We start from the raw sequence: 14,422 nt of genomic DNA on the forward strand, positions 1-14,422 counted from the left end.
GTTGTCATTAACCAGATAACGACTTACCATGGGAGTGGCCAAGTTTCCTGTGGTCCCATAAAGTTTGTTGACAGCCACCAGTCCTGGCTCAGTGCTCTCTGCTGTCATTTAGCTGCAATTTACCTCTAAATGACTTCTAAGAGCCCAGCAATCAGTGGAAGTGTTGGTAATGCTGCTAGACAATATTGACCTCCTGTGGTCTGGCAAATTCTCTCATCCAGCACCATTCAGGTTCCAAGGGTGCTGGATTGAGAGACGTTCAACCTGTTTTTTTTTTCTTCACAACACAAATATCTTCCAGTCTCTAAGTCCCTTTTTTGCCTATGCCCTATAGTCCCCAGCCTCTGATTTAACTCATCATTTTTATCCGTGTGCCAGTACAGTACTGGCTTTACCACCTTTGTGCCAATGCAAGCGGGAGGGGAGCATCATGCTCTTATTCAAAAAGAAATTAAGAGAAAAAGGACCATCCCATATAACTGGAGAAAATTCAGGATGTGCCAAGGGGAATCTCACATCTGCAGAAACTTGGCTGGCAGGTCCAAAGAATTTTTACCGTTGTCTTGTACCTGAGGGTATCACCACCATGACTAATTGCAACGGGAGGTAGCCTCCTTGGACATTGACCCAGGTAGTGCTCTCTCTCTGGGTAGATATGTAAGGTGATGAGGCTGGTGTTCAGTTTATGTTCATCATGGGCAATCTTACTGTGCCACCAAAGTTTGACACTCGTGATCATGGCTGATTAGACACCTTCCTTGGTAGACACCCCTCAGAATGGTTAGTCTTCGATTCTGATATTACCTCCTTACCCAAAAAAAGCTGCCAAAACCAAACCCAGTGCTGATGCAGAGGGTTGTTGAGTTCAGCCGACCACAACCTACCATTTGATATGGAACAGCTGGACAAATCAAAACCAGCAATCCAGTGCTCTTCAGCCTTCCTTGGTGCTCATGTTTCACTTCGGTACATTACAGCTAATATAACAGTCACTCTATAGCTTTACAGCTTCATAGCAAGCTTAAGGTCGTTATGGAGTGCACCCTGGCTCATCTTGAGCTGAAGACGCCAAAGGCAATAATTCTTCCAATTTATAGGGGTTGTTACAGTAATTTTTAACTATGTGTGCCTCTTGTTAACACTATAGAACCTGACTGATCTGAAATGCTAATGGGATTTGCCAGGTCAACCTCTGAGAGCTTAGACAGATGCCAAGGGGAGAAGGGATAGAGAATAAAGGAGCATCACTATCCCAGGTGAAACAGTCGAAGTTCACTTCATTGTTTCCCACTTGTTTTGTCTTTATTTCTTTCATATGCATTTGTCCCTCTTTTCACTCATTGGGGTAATTGTGGCAAATGGGTTGATTAAAAAAAGGAGAGAGATTCCTCTAATTATATTCTGAAAGGATTGTGCTTTCAGCTTCCCTTACATGGGGGTGGGAAGAATGCAGGCTTTAATATCTAAAGCAGCTGTGTCTAGAGTAAACTAAGTACTCTGATCAAAATATATATTGCAGGAGAAAAATGGCAAGCTAGAAAAGGAACAATTCAGCCATATGCAAATGTGACATTTACAGAAAAAAATTTAAAAATTAATCATTTAAACAGTCTAGTTAAATAAATAGGACACAGGCAGATCCCTGTCTAGGGACTTACAAAAGCATGCACAAGAGCTCTAAATAGTGGGGTTTTTGTTCCAATGACTATTTTAATTGCTAACGTTTTTGAAGTGGGTGTTTTTAACCTCTGCCCACCAGACAAGTGGTCCATGGAATGTAGTTTGACTGCTGAAGTCTTATGCAGTAGAATCCCTTGTGGCTGATGCCCCAAAGAGTAGCTTTCTAGCACCCATCTTGTCCAGGCTTGCCCCTGCTAGGCTTAAGGAACCAGAAGGCTATGGTGCCCTTGCAGAGTGAAATTTATCCTTTTCCCAACTGGGTGGTATAAGGGAGAGTATAGAGGAAAATGGTACGCAATGATCACTTCATCCTGCTACTTTCCCCACGCCTGATCGACCCAGTCTGGCTCCCCTCTGCATGAAGATGTAGAGGGAACAGCAGGTCTTAATTTATAACTGTGCTTTTTATCATTTTGCTCTTTAGGGGACTCAAATAAAATACCAGTTTCAGCTGAACTGAAATAGCAACAGAACAAACATGATTATCTATATCATTCTAAAGCATGAATAAAGAGTATAATCTTTGCACAGGATTACCCATTAACCTGACATGCTGATAACAGAGAGCCACCCCTGGGGGGAATGGAGAGAAGCTTATATTTTCAGTTTAATTATCACCCTTTATTCATATTTCATAATGTAGCTCTATGTTTCAAAAACATGCTTGCAGCTAACAAGTTTGACTTGTTCCCACCCACAAAATAATCTCCATTGCAATGACTTCCTGCATTTTACCTGCAGAGCCCAGTCTGTGTGTTTTATTTATTAACATTACTGACATCATCATTTGTGGTGAAAGACCAATTGGCTATTGGCCTCTGTTGGCACAAACCACCTACTCTGATCATAAGTGTACCCAATATATTCTCCATATTTGTTCTTAAAAATAGAGCCAATTTAAAAATGAAAAATTTCACAAAGTCTTCATCCATTCTTTGTTACTTTTGAATTTTCTATACTTTACATCCAGTTCAACTCAGAAGAAGGTACTACTGTAGCATTCTAGTGGGATAGCTCTTGTGTATTACTAGCAATTAAAACACTGTTACTGATCCTGCTTACACAAGCATATATCAAGTCTAACTCCTGTGAAATCCAAATAGGCATAAAGAAAATGAAGCTCAGATACAGCAAAAGTGAACTCAGAAACACGCCCATCCTATCTTTTGTATAAGTGTATTGTTTAAAAACAGCCATGCAAATGTGGTATGTAGAGCACCTGCTTGGATGTGCTTTGCCCTTTGAAATGCCCATGTCTAAGAATGGTTATTTTTCCCTCCCAGAGCCTTGTTCTCCAAGCCACTACAGCTAAGTGCTATATTTTATCTCAAATGTAAACCCTCTGTTGCACAGTTCAACTGTAGAAATTCCAGTGATATGAATGGAAGTTCTGAGTACAGAGTGAATCCAGGAGGATCATCACAGATCTTCCCTGATCGCCAGAGAACATTTGTTCCCCTTGTCTCTGAAGTGTGAGAACCCCAGGTAGCAATCAATAGGGCTGGTGAGAAACGTATTGTGATTAACAAAAATGTGGCTCTATATTAAATGCATCAGAATTTCATGCTGAACTCAACGATTTCCAGGACTATTAATTTAGGTCAGATTTTGCCACTCTCGCTCCTACTGAATAGTGCCATATATTGCAAGCTGTCTCACTGAAATCAATTAATTCTGAAATCCTTCAGTTCAGGCTCCCCATTCTCCTTAAGTACTCTCGTCAACTACCAGTAGTAAGTGACTGGAGTAAAAAAATATCCAAGTCTGGTCCAGAGTAACCTCCAGTCCCACCTCAGTAAGGTATTTATTTTAGAATGATATTTTTCATCCCACAAACTCAACCTGGGAGTAATTTATGAAGCTCCATGGAACTGGTTTGGCTTTTTCCTTCTAAGAAAAGAAATGTTTGTCATAGTGTTTCTTTCAAACTTGCTATATGTATTCTTCCATGCAACTCATTTCTGACAAAGTAAAAAGAAAGTCATGACCATATGCTTCTATTTGTATTATCCTCTCACAAAAAAAATAGGAAGACCAACTCTTAAATTACACAAAAGCACAGTTCACTATCAAAACAAAAAAGCAGTTCACTAGCACTTTAAAGACTAACAAAATAATGTATAGGTGATGAGCTTGTGGGTCCCAAAAAAGCTCATCACCTAACAAATTATTTTGTTAGTCTTTAAAGTGCTAGTGAACTGCTTTTTTGTTTCGATAGTATATAGACTAGCACAGCTTTCTCTTAATATTAAATTACACAAGAATTCAATCCAAACATTTACATAATCAAGAAACAGTTTGAAAAGTGGTGCAGTATGGTATATTCTCTTTCTTCAGTGAGCTCTCAAACACTTGCATGCACATACTTACCAGTGAGCAGTCATGCTGAGGTCAGCAGGTTGCCATGTGATAAAGACGCATACTGGAGTGAAGGTTTCCATGACCCAGCTCTTTATATTTTAAGGCTTTACACACAGAATCCAGTTCTAATATCTCAAAGCAATTGTTTTGTACTGCAGGTATTTTGCCCCATTGGTTTCTATAGGGACTATGGTTGTATTTCATCAAGTCTGTTTCACATAGCTTTCCATTGCTTTAAATTGCCTCCCATGTTTAGTATGGGGAGTGCACTCAAACCTTCCATGCTTCTCTGGTGGCTGGTTCAGCATGCTGGGGGGAAGCAAACTTCACCACCCCAGCATAAGAAGCGAATAACCCACATCAACAGCAGGGAGGGCCCCCCCTTGAACATTCATTAATCAAAGGCTTTTGTTAATTGGCACTATTTAGCCCGCATTAACTAAGAAAACTAGAGATGGGCGATTGTGTAAAGTACATGACTAACCCCGTCCCCACCTCTTCCCAGTCTGTCAAACCAAACATTTCCAAAGATGCCAAAAGCATGAGTCCTTGTTTTTTCTGGTTTCTCACCACCCGAGTTCTGGCCAAGACACCAGAACACTACAGGAAACACTGTCCTTACGGCATTTCTGGCCCAGTCTGCTCACAAATCAGACCAGAGAGTCTGGTCTCATAAGAGCTAAACCCAAAAAGTTTCAGATCCCAGAATTCTGGTTCCTCACCTGAGCTGTGGACCAGGCAAACTAGTGTGCTCCGTTCCTTGGAGTTGCTCTTTCAGCACAAAGCAACCCTGAGCTAGAATTTACTAGCCAGTAAAATGAAGCATATGGCTGCTTTGCATCACTGGAGCAGTGTGATGCAACCAGCGCACACCCCTGATTTTAGACCCTATCTCCAGGCCTTTTCAGCCTGGTTCAGTGCCACTGAAAAACCATGGGTAAAGAGACAGTCTTTTCCTTCTCTGTGAGCACAGACCCATCCCAGCAGAACATTTTACTTCCTATGTAACACAAAGGTCCCGGCCCTTAATTGTTATTTCTCACTCCCCTTACCTTGTTCTTGTCACATTTCTTTGAAAGGCCTCCCCTGCCTCATTCTTCGTATTCCCTGCCCCTTCCTTCCTGTTTCCCTTCCCCCTCTCCCCAGTTGTGGTAAGCTGTAATGAAGCAGATACTCACTGGAGAGAAGTGGTGGATGCAGATGAATGTATCATCCCACTCTCCGCCATCTCAACGGCCTGTTTGATTTCCAGCTTCTTGTACAGAGACAGAATGCTGGATTTGGGCTGGTTCTTCCGAAGCAGGATTTTCTTTAGATATTTATTGTCAAACTTTTTAAATCTAGGAGTTAGGAATGAAAGACAATGTAATAAGAAAAGGAGTCCATCTTCCTCTGACAAACATCCATCAAGTATAATTATGTCAGAAACAGAGGCCAAATTGTAGGTACCCGTGGACCTGCTGAAGGACCAGTGAACAGAAACCTGAAGGAGGACAAAGGTCGTGGCCTACTGCTCCAAACAGATAGCAAATCTGCTCTCCAAAAGACAGACAAGCGGCAATCATTGCAAAAAGAAGGGCGAGTGAGTGTAAGTACATGGCATTGCTCCTTTTCTCTTTTCATACAGTTGTGGCAATCTTTTATGCTTTTGTACAAATGTTGTATTCTAATAAGGTAGAACAGCAGCAGCTGCACTTACAGCAATGCTGGCCTATTCAGCCAGACACCAATAATGTTCTAAATGGCCCAGTAGTTAGGTCCCATTATGTTGCTGATCATTTTGAACCCTGACAATAGAGGAAAATACATATATCCTAATATTCTGAATGCCAGAGAAATTGAATGGACTACAAAAAGATGTGTATGCATGCTGCATATTACAGTTGCCCATTAATGTAACATATGCACACATTTGAATGTGTGTGTTAGCTTTCAAGCATTAGCTTAACAAATCAGCAGCAGCTCCTCTTATCTTTTTTCCTATAAGGCAGTTTGCTAGGGCAGGAAAGTGTGCTTTAAGTGTTACTAAAAACAGCACAGAATTTAGACTATTTCTTTATTACGCAACTTTTTTAAAGTATGTTTTACACTAACAATAGACTGTACATTGATCTGCTTTGTTCTGCGCACAGACTGCTCTTTAGATTTCTCTAGTCCACAGGAAGTTACTGAGTCTCAGGTAACTAAGGTAATAAATTGTCTCATCTTAATGCACAGAGCACCTTCATTTTTGTAGTGACAGAGATAGCGGTGTTAGTCTGTATTCTGTCAAAAAAGCACTAACAAAATAATTGGGTGATGAGCTTTCGTGGGACAGACCCACTTCTTCAGGTTATGAGTCTATCTCACGAAAGCTCGTCACCTAATAACTTTGTACTCTTTAAAGTGCTACTTGACTGCTTTTGTTTTTATTTTTGTGGACTCAAATTTTTGTCTGGTGCATTTCTCTAGTTTTTACCTGGATGGAAACAATTTGTGTCAGTATGCCTGAACTTGTCCTGTCCAATCTAGTGGGTGGATCAACATGATAGGAATATACTGTATCTCAGTTGCAGTGTTTTCAGTTGTGTCTGTGGCTTCAGATGGAATTTTATAGCCTGTGCATGAGCGGTAGTAACCCAAGGGCTTAGTGGGGGGCAAGCACTCCTAGCCTCACCAAAGCCCCTGCCCCCTCACTGTGGCCTCTGCCCATCCCCCGCCCCCATGCCCTTACACAGTGGGGCCACTAGCCCCCTGTCTGGGATAGCGAGACCCTGGAGCTCCAGGAAGCTGGTGAGTGGCATAGCTGTAGCCTCACCCAGCCCAGAGTTCCAGGATCCAGCAGGTGCTGTGGTACAGCCCCCAGCAGAGAATGGGCAACACCAAGCGAGGCAGTTTGGGAAGGCTTTGCCTGCCCCTGCCTACAGTACCTGCCACCCATGAGCCCGTGTACCACACTAATATTGTCCTTAATTCTCTGGAAGGCTATTGTTAGCCCGTTACATATGAATTCTATACTTTATAAATATATTGAACTGAAGGCCATTTGTCAGGCAGAAAAGATGTGTCACCCAAAGTCTCGTGTTACTGCTATACATCAACCTCCTTCTGCAAAGGTATTGGTCAGATAGAGGGTCATATTCATGTCTCTGCATTATCAAATCTGTAAGTATAAAGGCCACAAACCAAATGGCTATTTAGAACATCAAGTCAACATCACAAGGGCTATGTCTACACTAGCCAAAAACTTCAAAATGGTCATGCAATGGCCATTTCAAAGTTTACTAATGAAGCGCTGAAATACATATTCAGCACCTCATTAGCATGCGGGCAGCCGCGGCACTTTGAAATTGATGCGGCGCACCGCCGCGCGGCTCGTCCAGACGGGGCTCCTTTTTGAAAGGACCCCGCCTACTTCGAAGTCCCCTTATTCCTATGAGCAGATGGGAATAAGGGGACTTCGAAGTAGGTGGAGTCCTTTCAAAAAGGAGCCCTGTCTGGATGAGATGTGCCAGTTTCAGAGAGTGTTGCAGCTGCCCACATGCTAATGAGGCGCTGAATATGTATTTCAGCACTTCATTAATAAACTTCAAAATGGCCATTTGCGTGGCCATTTCGAAGTTTTTGGCTAGTGCAGACACGGCCAAAGAGTCTAATCTATCTAATGAAGGTTTAATGCTGCTCTTATCTCATTCTTTTATTAAGACAAACATCCCTTGTACGCTTTCTCCTAGATACAGGAGGCAGTATAATTCAGAGACTGGGAAATTATTTATTAATATGGTTGCACAGTGATTTACATTCAAATCAAATGACAGATTCATTCCTCGAGCTGCTTGCCATCTATGCCTGTATTTGAAGGATCACTTTGAAGAATGCTAAGCCTACATTAGGCCTTGTTTGCAGGCTTTTGCCCACATGTCCCATGAGTGTGCGTATCATGCTTTTCCTCTCTAAGATTTCTCCTGCTAACCTTTGAGGAGGCACAGCAGTGACACATGTGAATGTTGCACCCCAGAAGATGATGGCTACACAAGACCTCAGGTTATATATTAGGATAGGATTTGGCACATTCCCAAAACATTTTCGTTCTAGTCTACACTTTTGAGAGCACCAAGCAGATTTCCTACTCTGTTTACCTTTGAAAAGATCAGTGTCACAGCTACATTGTTTTTATTACACCAGGCAGCAATAAGCCATTCTTACTTGTCTCTCAGTTGATGATGACTCCAATGCCCACATATATCTTCAATTCCAACCTTCAAGTGATCCATCACCTAGAGAAAAAAAATACAGCAAATCAATGAAGTCATAGCATGAAATCAGCATTCGCACAATTCTGAGGTAATTGAGGATCAGAGTCTAAAGCTGGGTCTCTACTCACCGCAGAAGATCAAGTGTTAGGTTCAATCTTCCAAAGTGCTGTTTTGCACATGGGTGAAATGGCACATTCCAGGATCAATCTCAGCCCCAGGACTCCTTGCAAGCCACAAGTGGGGACAATGGGGGGAAGCTATTCTAAAATTGCTATTTTGAAATAGGGCTGTGTGGCAAGGTGCCCCTTTGTCTGGTCCAGGTCCCCATCTTTGCCCCTTGTGGTAGCTACATCTACCTCCACCGCTCTGGCAGTTTAGCCAGTCTCCTTCCCTCCTCTAGTCACAACCAGGGCTGTCAGCTCCCTTATGAGCACTCATTCAGTTCCTTATCTGTTTTCCCTTCTCCTTCACAATAGCTCTCCAAACTCCTCCACCTCCTCACTATCGCCCGGTCCCTGCTTCACTGGGCTGCGTTTAAGCCTGCCAGCAGTCAGATCAGCTGGCTCTTGTTAGTTGATTGCACATTGCTCTCACCTGCCTTGCAACACCAGCTGCTTCCCTGGCTCAGGCTGCCGGACTGAACTACCTTTTCTCCCATCCAAGCCAGGTATTTAAAGAGCCACCCATGTTCCTCCTCACTAGTTGCCCCTGTCTAACTTCCTGCAACTAATTTGGAAATCCCATTCGTTGTTTTTCTAGGATGCAGCTCACCAATAAAGACAACTTACGCGTGCATGAATCTCTTCATTGATGGACTCCTTCTTGTTGGTCTTTTTAATGTCTAGATACTTGACCAATGGACCTATTGTGATTCCCTGTATTTAGGACAATGAGTGAGAAAGTTAATTATCTTTTGAAACAAGAAGAGAAAAGGGAAGGATGAAGTGACTATTTTTATTCAATCAGCCATGAAAACTGTGTATAGAATACAGGGCTTATGTTACTACTGTGCTGGCTGAAAAATGGGGCAGGAGTAGGAGGACAATTTTTGAAAAAACTTTCAATTTTTTCATCATAATTACTTTTTCATCAACGTTTTCTTACTGTCTCTAAGTATTAGTTTCTGTTAACTAGCTGGCCCTCTAACCACTCATACCAAAGCTCATATTTCATCTATGAATTTAGTTTCAAAAATGTCTCTGCATCCCTCTGACATTTTTGAAAGTTTTAAAAAACTTTTGATTTCATTTGTAAATGTACAATATAGTGTTTTAAATATTATATCAAAACAAAATTTTCAGAATTTTCTTTGCAGAGGATTTCTAAGCTGTGGGGGTTCTTTCCTAATCAGAACAAAGACAAATGTTTAAATCACAAAATCCTTCACAAAACAGAATTTTTATTCTACATAGCTCTAGTTATGACACACAAGGGGAGCAACAATTCTTGTGTATTAGTGGTGAAGGTGAAGTAGAAGTTGAAATATTTTCAGAGAAATTTTAAGGGAACAAGCTTTTAAATATTTCTACTGATGAAGTTAGTAAATATTTAATCAAAATGATTTTAAAAAATCAATTATTCACTGAAGAGTTATTGTGTTAAACATGAAGACTCTATCCAGCAACTGTGAAATCGAAGGATTTATTCCTGATTTAAGCATAAATCTCAGTGCAAGCTTAGCCATCTCTTTTATAGGGAATGAACCCATTATGAAACTGCTTACCTGGATGAACACAGTGAAATATATGACCACAAGAGTAGCCGCAATGAACATGTTCTTTCTAGGGAAGAGATACATAGGAAGCAAAAATGCAAGAGAGAAACTACTTGCTCCTCGAAGGCCACTGTAGGCAATAATGAGCTGGTCTTTAACAGTGAAGGGATATGTCCGAAACTTGTTGCTGATATAAAAGAGAGCAAACACACCTAGGAGGGTGAAAAATCATTGTTAATCCATCTTTAGTCTTGAGCCACTAACAGCTTTCTTTTGCAATGGGGGGTACTTTAAATTTCTTTTCTAGTCATATGTTGGGGCTGTTTTAAAATATATTATTCATGTGAGGCTTGTTGTATGAGAACCTGTAAAACTCTATTCTAATGTAGTGTGTATGTTGGTAAATGTTTTGTGTTTTAGGTTCGCCGAATGGGATTAGAAGATGGCATAAGTGACATTATCCACCCCGTTTGTATTTTAGACAGGTCTGCCTGCCACTTTGGTGATCTGAAGACATCACAGATAAACATTGCTCCTGCTTTTCTCCCTACACCATTTTTTCAAGCACTTCTTCTGTCCTTGCACTCCAGTACATTTTGGTTCCCTTCTATGCTACTCCAGCCATTTTCGTGCACAGTAGAAGACCAGTGTTTCTGAACAGTGCTTTTTGGACAGTTGCACGTAATAATAATAATAATAGTACCTAGATCTTCATATGGTGCTTCCTCAACATTGGATATCAAAGTGCTCTACAAATGGCAAGAGGTCAGTATCAATAGACCTAGTTCACCAGAGGGGAGACTGAGTAAGGAAAAGGTGGGAAAACAAAGGTCACCCAGCAGACCAGGGGCAGAGCTGGGCACAAGTCACACTCCAGTGCTCATCACTGACTCCGTTTGAAAGGCGCTCAGTAGCAAACAGCTGCGGTAGCTGCCGCGGCTGTGCTCCTTCCACCCGCAGCCCTGGCCCGTCCCCTCAAGGGGCCTGGAGCTGGCCCCTCACACACAGCTTGCTGGGATGCCTACCGAAGCTGTTGGTCCCACTGATTCTGGAGGTCCCATTTAACCCTATGGTTCTCTGATTCTAGGTGGCTGGGTGCGGACTGCCATCTCTGCCTACAGTATATCCAATTGTTCGCTTGTTTTCCCCGTCGCCATCTTTGGTCCTTTTCCAGCCCTTTATTATCTTAATGAAAAATGCCCCTTTTGTCTTATGTTTCTTGTTAGCATCACGAGTGATGTAAATAACAAACAGTTATAATAAGGGAAAAACAATTTCTCAATCAACCAGATAAGAAGCATATTGGATATTGTTATACATGCTTATAGGTGGGCCTGGTTGCACTGCCTGTTATGAAGATTGCATGGCATTTCCCATTATGAGATGCTGTTTTCAGTTGCTTATAGCTTTGTCAAATTTTAACCTTTTGGGCTGAAGTTTTCCCCTGCCAGGTGTCTGTCTCAGGCTGATTAGCAACCTTTATTTGAAAAGCTCACAAACTTCTGTGCTTTCGAACAGGGACTTGAAATTAAATAGGGTAAAGGCCTTTGTGTCATGGGTGTGTCTTTTGCTGTCCCCATTAAAAATTGCTCACATGTACCCAAGTTATAAGACTGTAAAATGTTGGCTTATATATGCTTAGTAGAGACTTCATCATTTTCCCACTTAAACTCGCATAGAAGACGGTGGTTGGAAGAGGCATCAGGTGGTGATGTATTCCCACCCCCTGCTCAAAGCAGGACCCACCCCAGCTAAATCATTCCACCCAGGGCTTTGTCAAGCCTCACCTTAAAAACCTCTAAGGATGGAGATTCCACCACCTCCCTAGACAATCCACTCCAGTGCTTCACCATCCTCCTGGTGAAATAGTTTTTCCTAATATCGAATCTAGACCTCCCCCACTGCAACTTGAGACCCTTGTTTATTATTCTGTCATCTCTGAGAATAGCCTGGCTCCATCCTGTTTGGAGCCCCACTTCAGGTAATTGAAGGCTGTTATCAAATCCCCCCACCCCTTTCCACTCTTCTGTAGCCTAAATAAATCCAGTTCCTCAACCTCTGCTCATAAGTCATGTTCTCCAGCCCTCTCATCATTTTTGTTGACCATTGCTGGACGCTCTACAATGCTTCCGCATCATTTCTGTAATGTGGGGGAGGGACGCAACTGGATGCAATATCCCAGATATGTTCACACTAGTGCCAGATAGAGGGAAATAATCATTTCCCTCAGTCTGCTGACAATACTCCTATTAACACAGCCCAATATGCTGCTAGCCTTCTTGGCAACATGAGCACACTGTTGGCTCATATCCAGCTTCTTATCTACTGTAATCCCCAGGTTCTTTCCTGCACAGCTGCTGCCTCGCCAGTCAGTCTACAGCCTATAAGCAGTGCTTGGGATTCCTCCATCCTAAGTGTATGACTCTGAACTTGTCCTTGTTGAGCATCCTCATATTTTTGGACCTATTCTCCAATTTGACTAGGTCACTCTAAAACCTAACCCTACCCCCCAGTGCATCTACCTTGTCCCCCAGCTTAGTGTCTTCTGCAAATTGCTGAGGGTGCAATCCATCTCCTGATCCAGATCATTTAAATTCTCCTAGGATTTCATCCTCACTGAGCATGCTCCAGCCTTTCACACATCCTAACTCTCAGCAGACTACACAGACCATCCCCACAGAGCAGCAGTTCTCAAACTGTGGGTCACAACCCCATTTTAATGGGGTCACCAGGGCTGGTCTTAGACTTGCTGAAGCCTCACCACCTGGGGTTAAAGCCAAAGTCCAAGGGCTTCAACTGTGAGTGGAGGGGGCTCACATTACAGACCCCCTATTCAAGGTGGAATCTCTTTGGTTCCCCCCAAAAACCTTGAGCTCAGGCTTCTTTCTCCCCTTCTGTGGTTGTGTAGTAATTGTTGTTGTCAGAAAGAGATTGCAGTACAACAGAGTCTGAGAACTCTGTCCTAGTGTAATTGAACCTAGGCTAGCAATGGGCAATAAATCAACACTACATTGCCTAGGCTACAGCCACACCACCATGGAAGATCAACCCATGGGTTTAATTTCCAGGGTTTCGTTTTGCACGTGCATGAACCGATGGTGTCAGGGGTCAAAGCTGACTCCAGAACTCCTCGCAAGAGGTAAGGCATAAAGATTGACAGGCATGTTTCTCCTGTCAACCTTCCTCTGTGTAGACAGACATGGAAGTCAACCGCCAATAAGTTGATATTAGCTACACAATTAGCTTAGCTAAAATTGCATATCGGCAGTCGACTTCTATGTCTGGTGTAGACATAGTCTAGCCTATTTTTTCATTGACTACTTTCAAAGACACAAAAGCACCACATCTACTCAGGCTTGCTATGTTAAAATACAATATTTGACTCTTACTTAGTGCCCGCCAAATCAGGCAGAAGAGCAGCGTGAAGGAAACAAAAGCCCAGTTCCAGTCGTGGTTCCTTCGAACCGTGGCCACTCCCATGAACATGAAAATCAGGGTCTCGCTGACACTGCTCAGCATCTTCATGAAATATTTTATTGTTGTGTAGGAATTCTGGGAAACGTTCTCCTCCACATATTTTTTCATAGTCACTGCACATGCTGTTATCCTGTTCATTCAGAAACATCATACAAAGCAGAAATACCATACAAAGATCTTGGTAGCAGTTACCTGTCAAAGGGAGGACTAGCTCAATGGTTTGAGCATTAGCCTATTAAACCCAGGGTCATGAGCTCAATCCTCAAGGAGATCTGGGGGAATTAGTTTTTTTTTTTTCTTCCTTAAAAAGAATGGTGCTTGGTCCTGCAGGGGACTGGACTCAAAGACCTCCAGACATCCCTCCCACTTCTATGACAAATGTGTGTTTATTGTCTTAAAAGAGAAACACTCCTCTACCCTCTCCTGCTTGAAGACTACAGTAGTTGAATCCACGCTGTATGCTCATTCCCTATATGGGCCAGATTCTTAGACTTTTCTTCATGCAGTATCTTCCTTCTCAAAGGGACCCCTTAATTTCAATGGGACTACTTGAGAAGGAAGGGGCTATGTAATGAACTAGATACTGACTGGAAGGGTACCAGAAGCTGGCTCTGTATGTGTATATCCCACTTAAAGGAAAAGAAAAGGAGCCAGAGTTTGTCATCTTTATTCAAAGTGGAGTCTGGTTCATAGGCCATTTCATTTTGAAAGCACAACAAATACCAAAAACGGGGGAAATCATGGCTTTGTCACCAACACCAAGCAAGGAGCAACACAATGTTGTGCTGCCCTGGGAACAGAGCAGTCAGTGCCACAATCTGCTTCCCAGTAATTCCACCATCACTCTGGTGTGACAGAGAGACCCTGTGTCAGCCCTACACCTGGCACAGAGGGCTCCCTGCAAACACTGGCTAACCAGCATATTAGAGGATGGAGACCTAATTACAATGACTCT

The 14,422-nt window shown here is 42.5% G+C and overlaps 1 protein-coding gene across 1 annotated transcript in view; it reads right to left on the reverse strand.

The window, feature by feature from the left end:
- SLC9A4 (solute carrier family 9 member A4) overlaps positions 1-14,422 on the reverse strand; it is a 43,495-nt gene that overhangs the window by 15,969 nt on the left and 13,104 nt on the right. The window contains exons 4-8 of the mRNA XM_074983262.1: positions 13,380-13,597; positions 10,000-10,202; positions 9,065-9,151; positions 8,227-8,297; positions 5,220-5,381 (exon numbers count right to left, since the gene is read on the reverse strand). Coding sequence (XP_074839363.1) covers positions 5,220-5,381; positions 8,227-8,297; positions 9,065-9,151; positions 10,000-10,202; positions 13,380-13,597 — 741 coding nt within the window. The remainder of the gene's footprint in view (positions 1-5,219; positions 5,382-8,226; positions 8,298-9,064; positions 9,152-9,999; positions 10,203-13,379; positions 13,598-14,422) is intronic.

This window comes from Carettochelys insculpta, chromosome 1, assembly GCF_033958435.1.
Source record: "Carettochelys insculpta isolate YL-2023 chromosome 1, ASM3395843v1, whole genome shotgun sequence".
Classification (NCBI taxonomy): Eukaryota; Metazoa; Chordata; order Testudines; family Carettochelyidae; genus Carettochelys; species Carettochelys insculpta.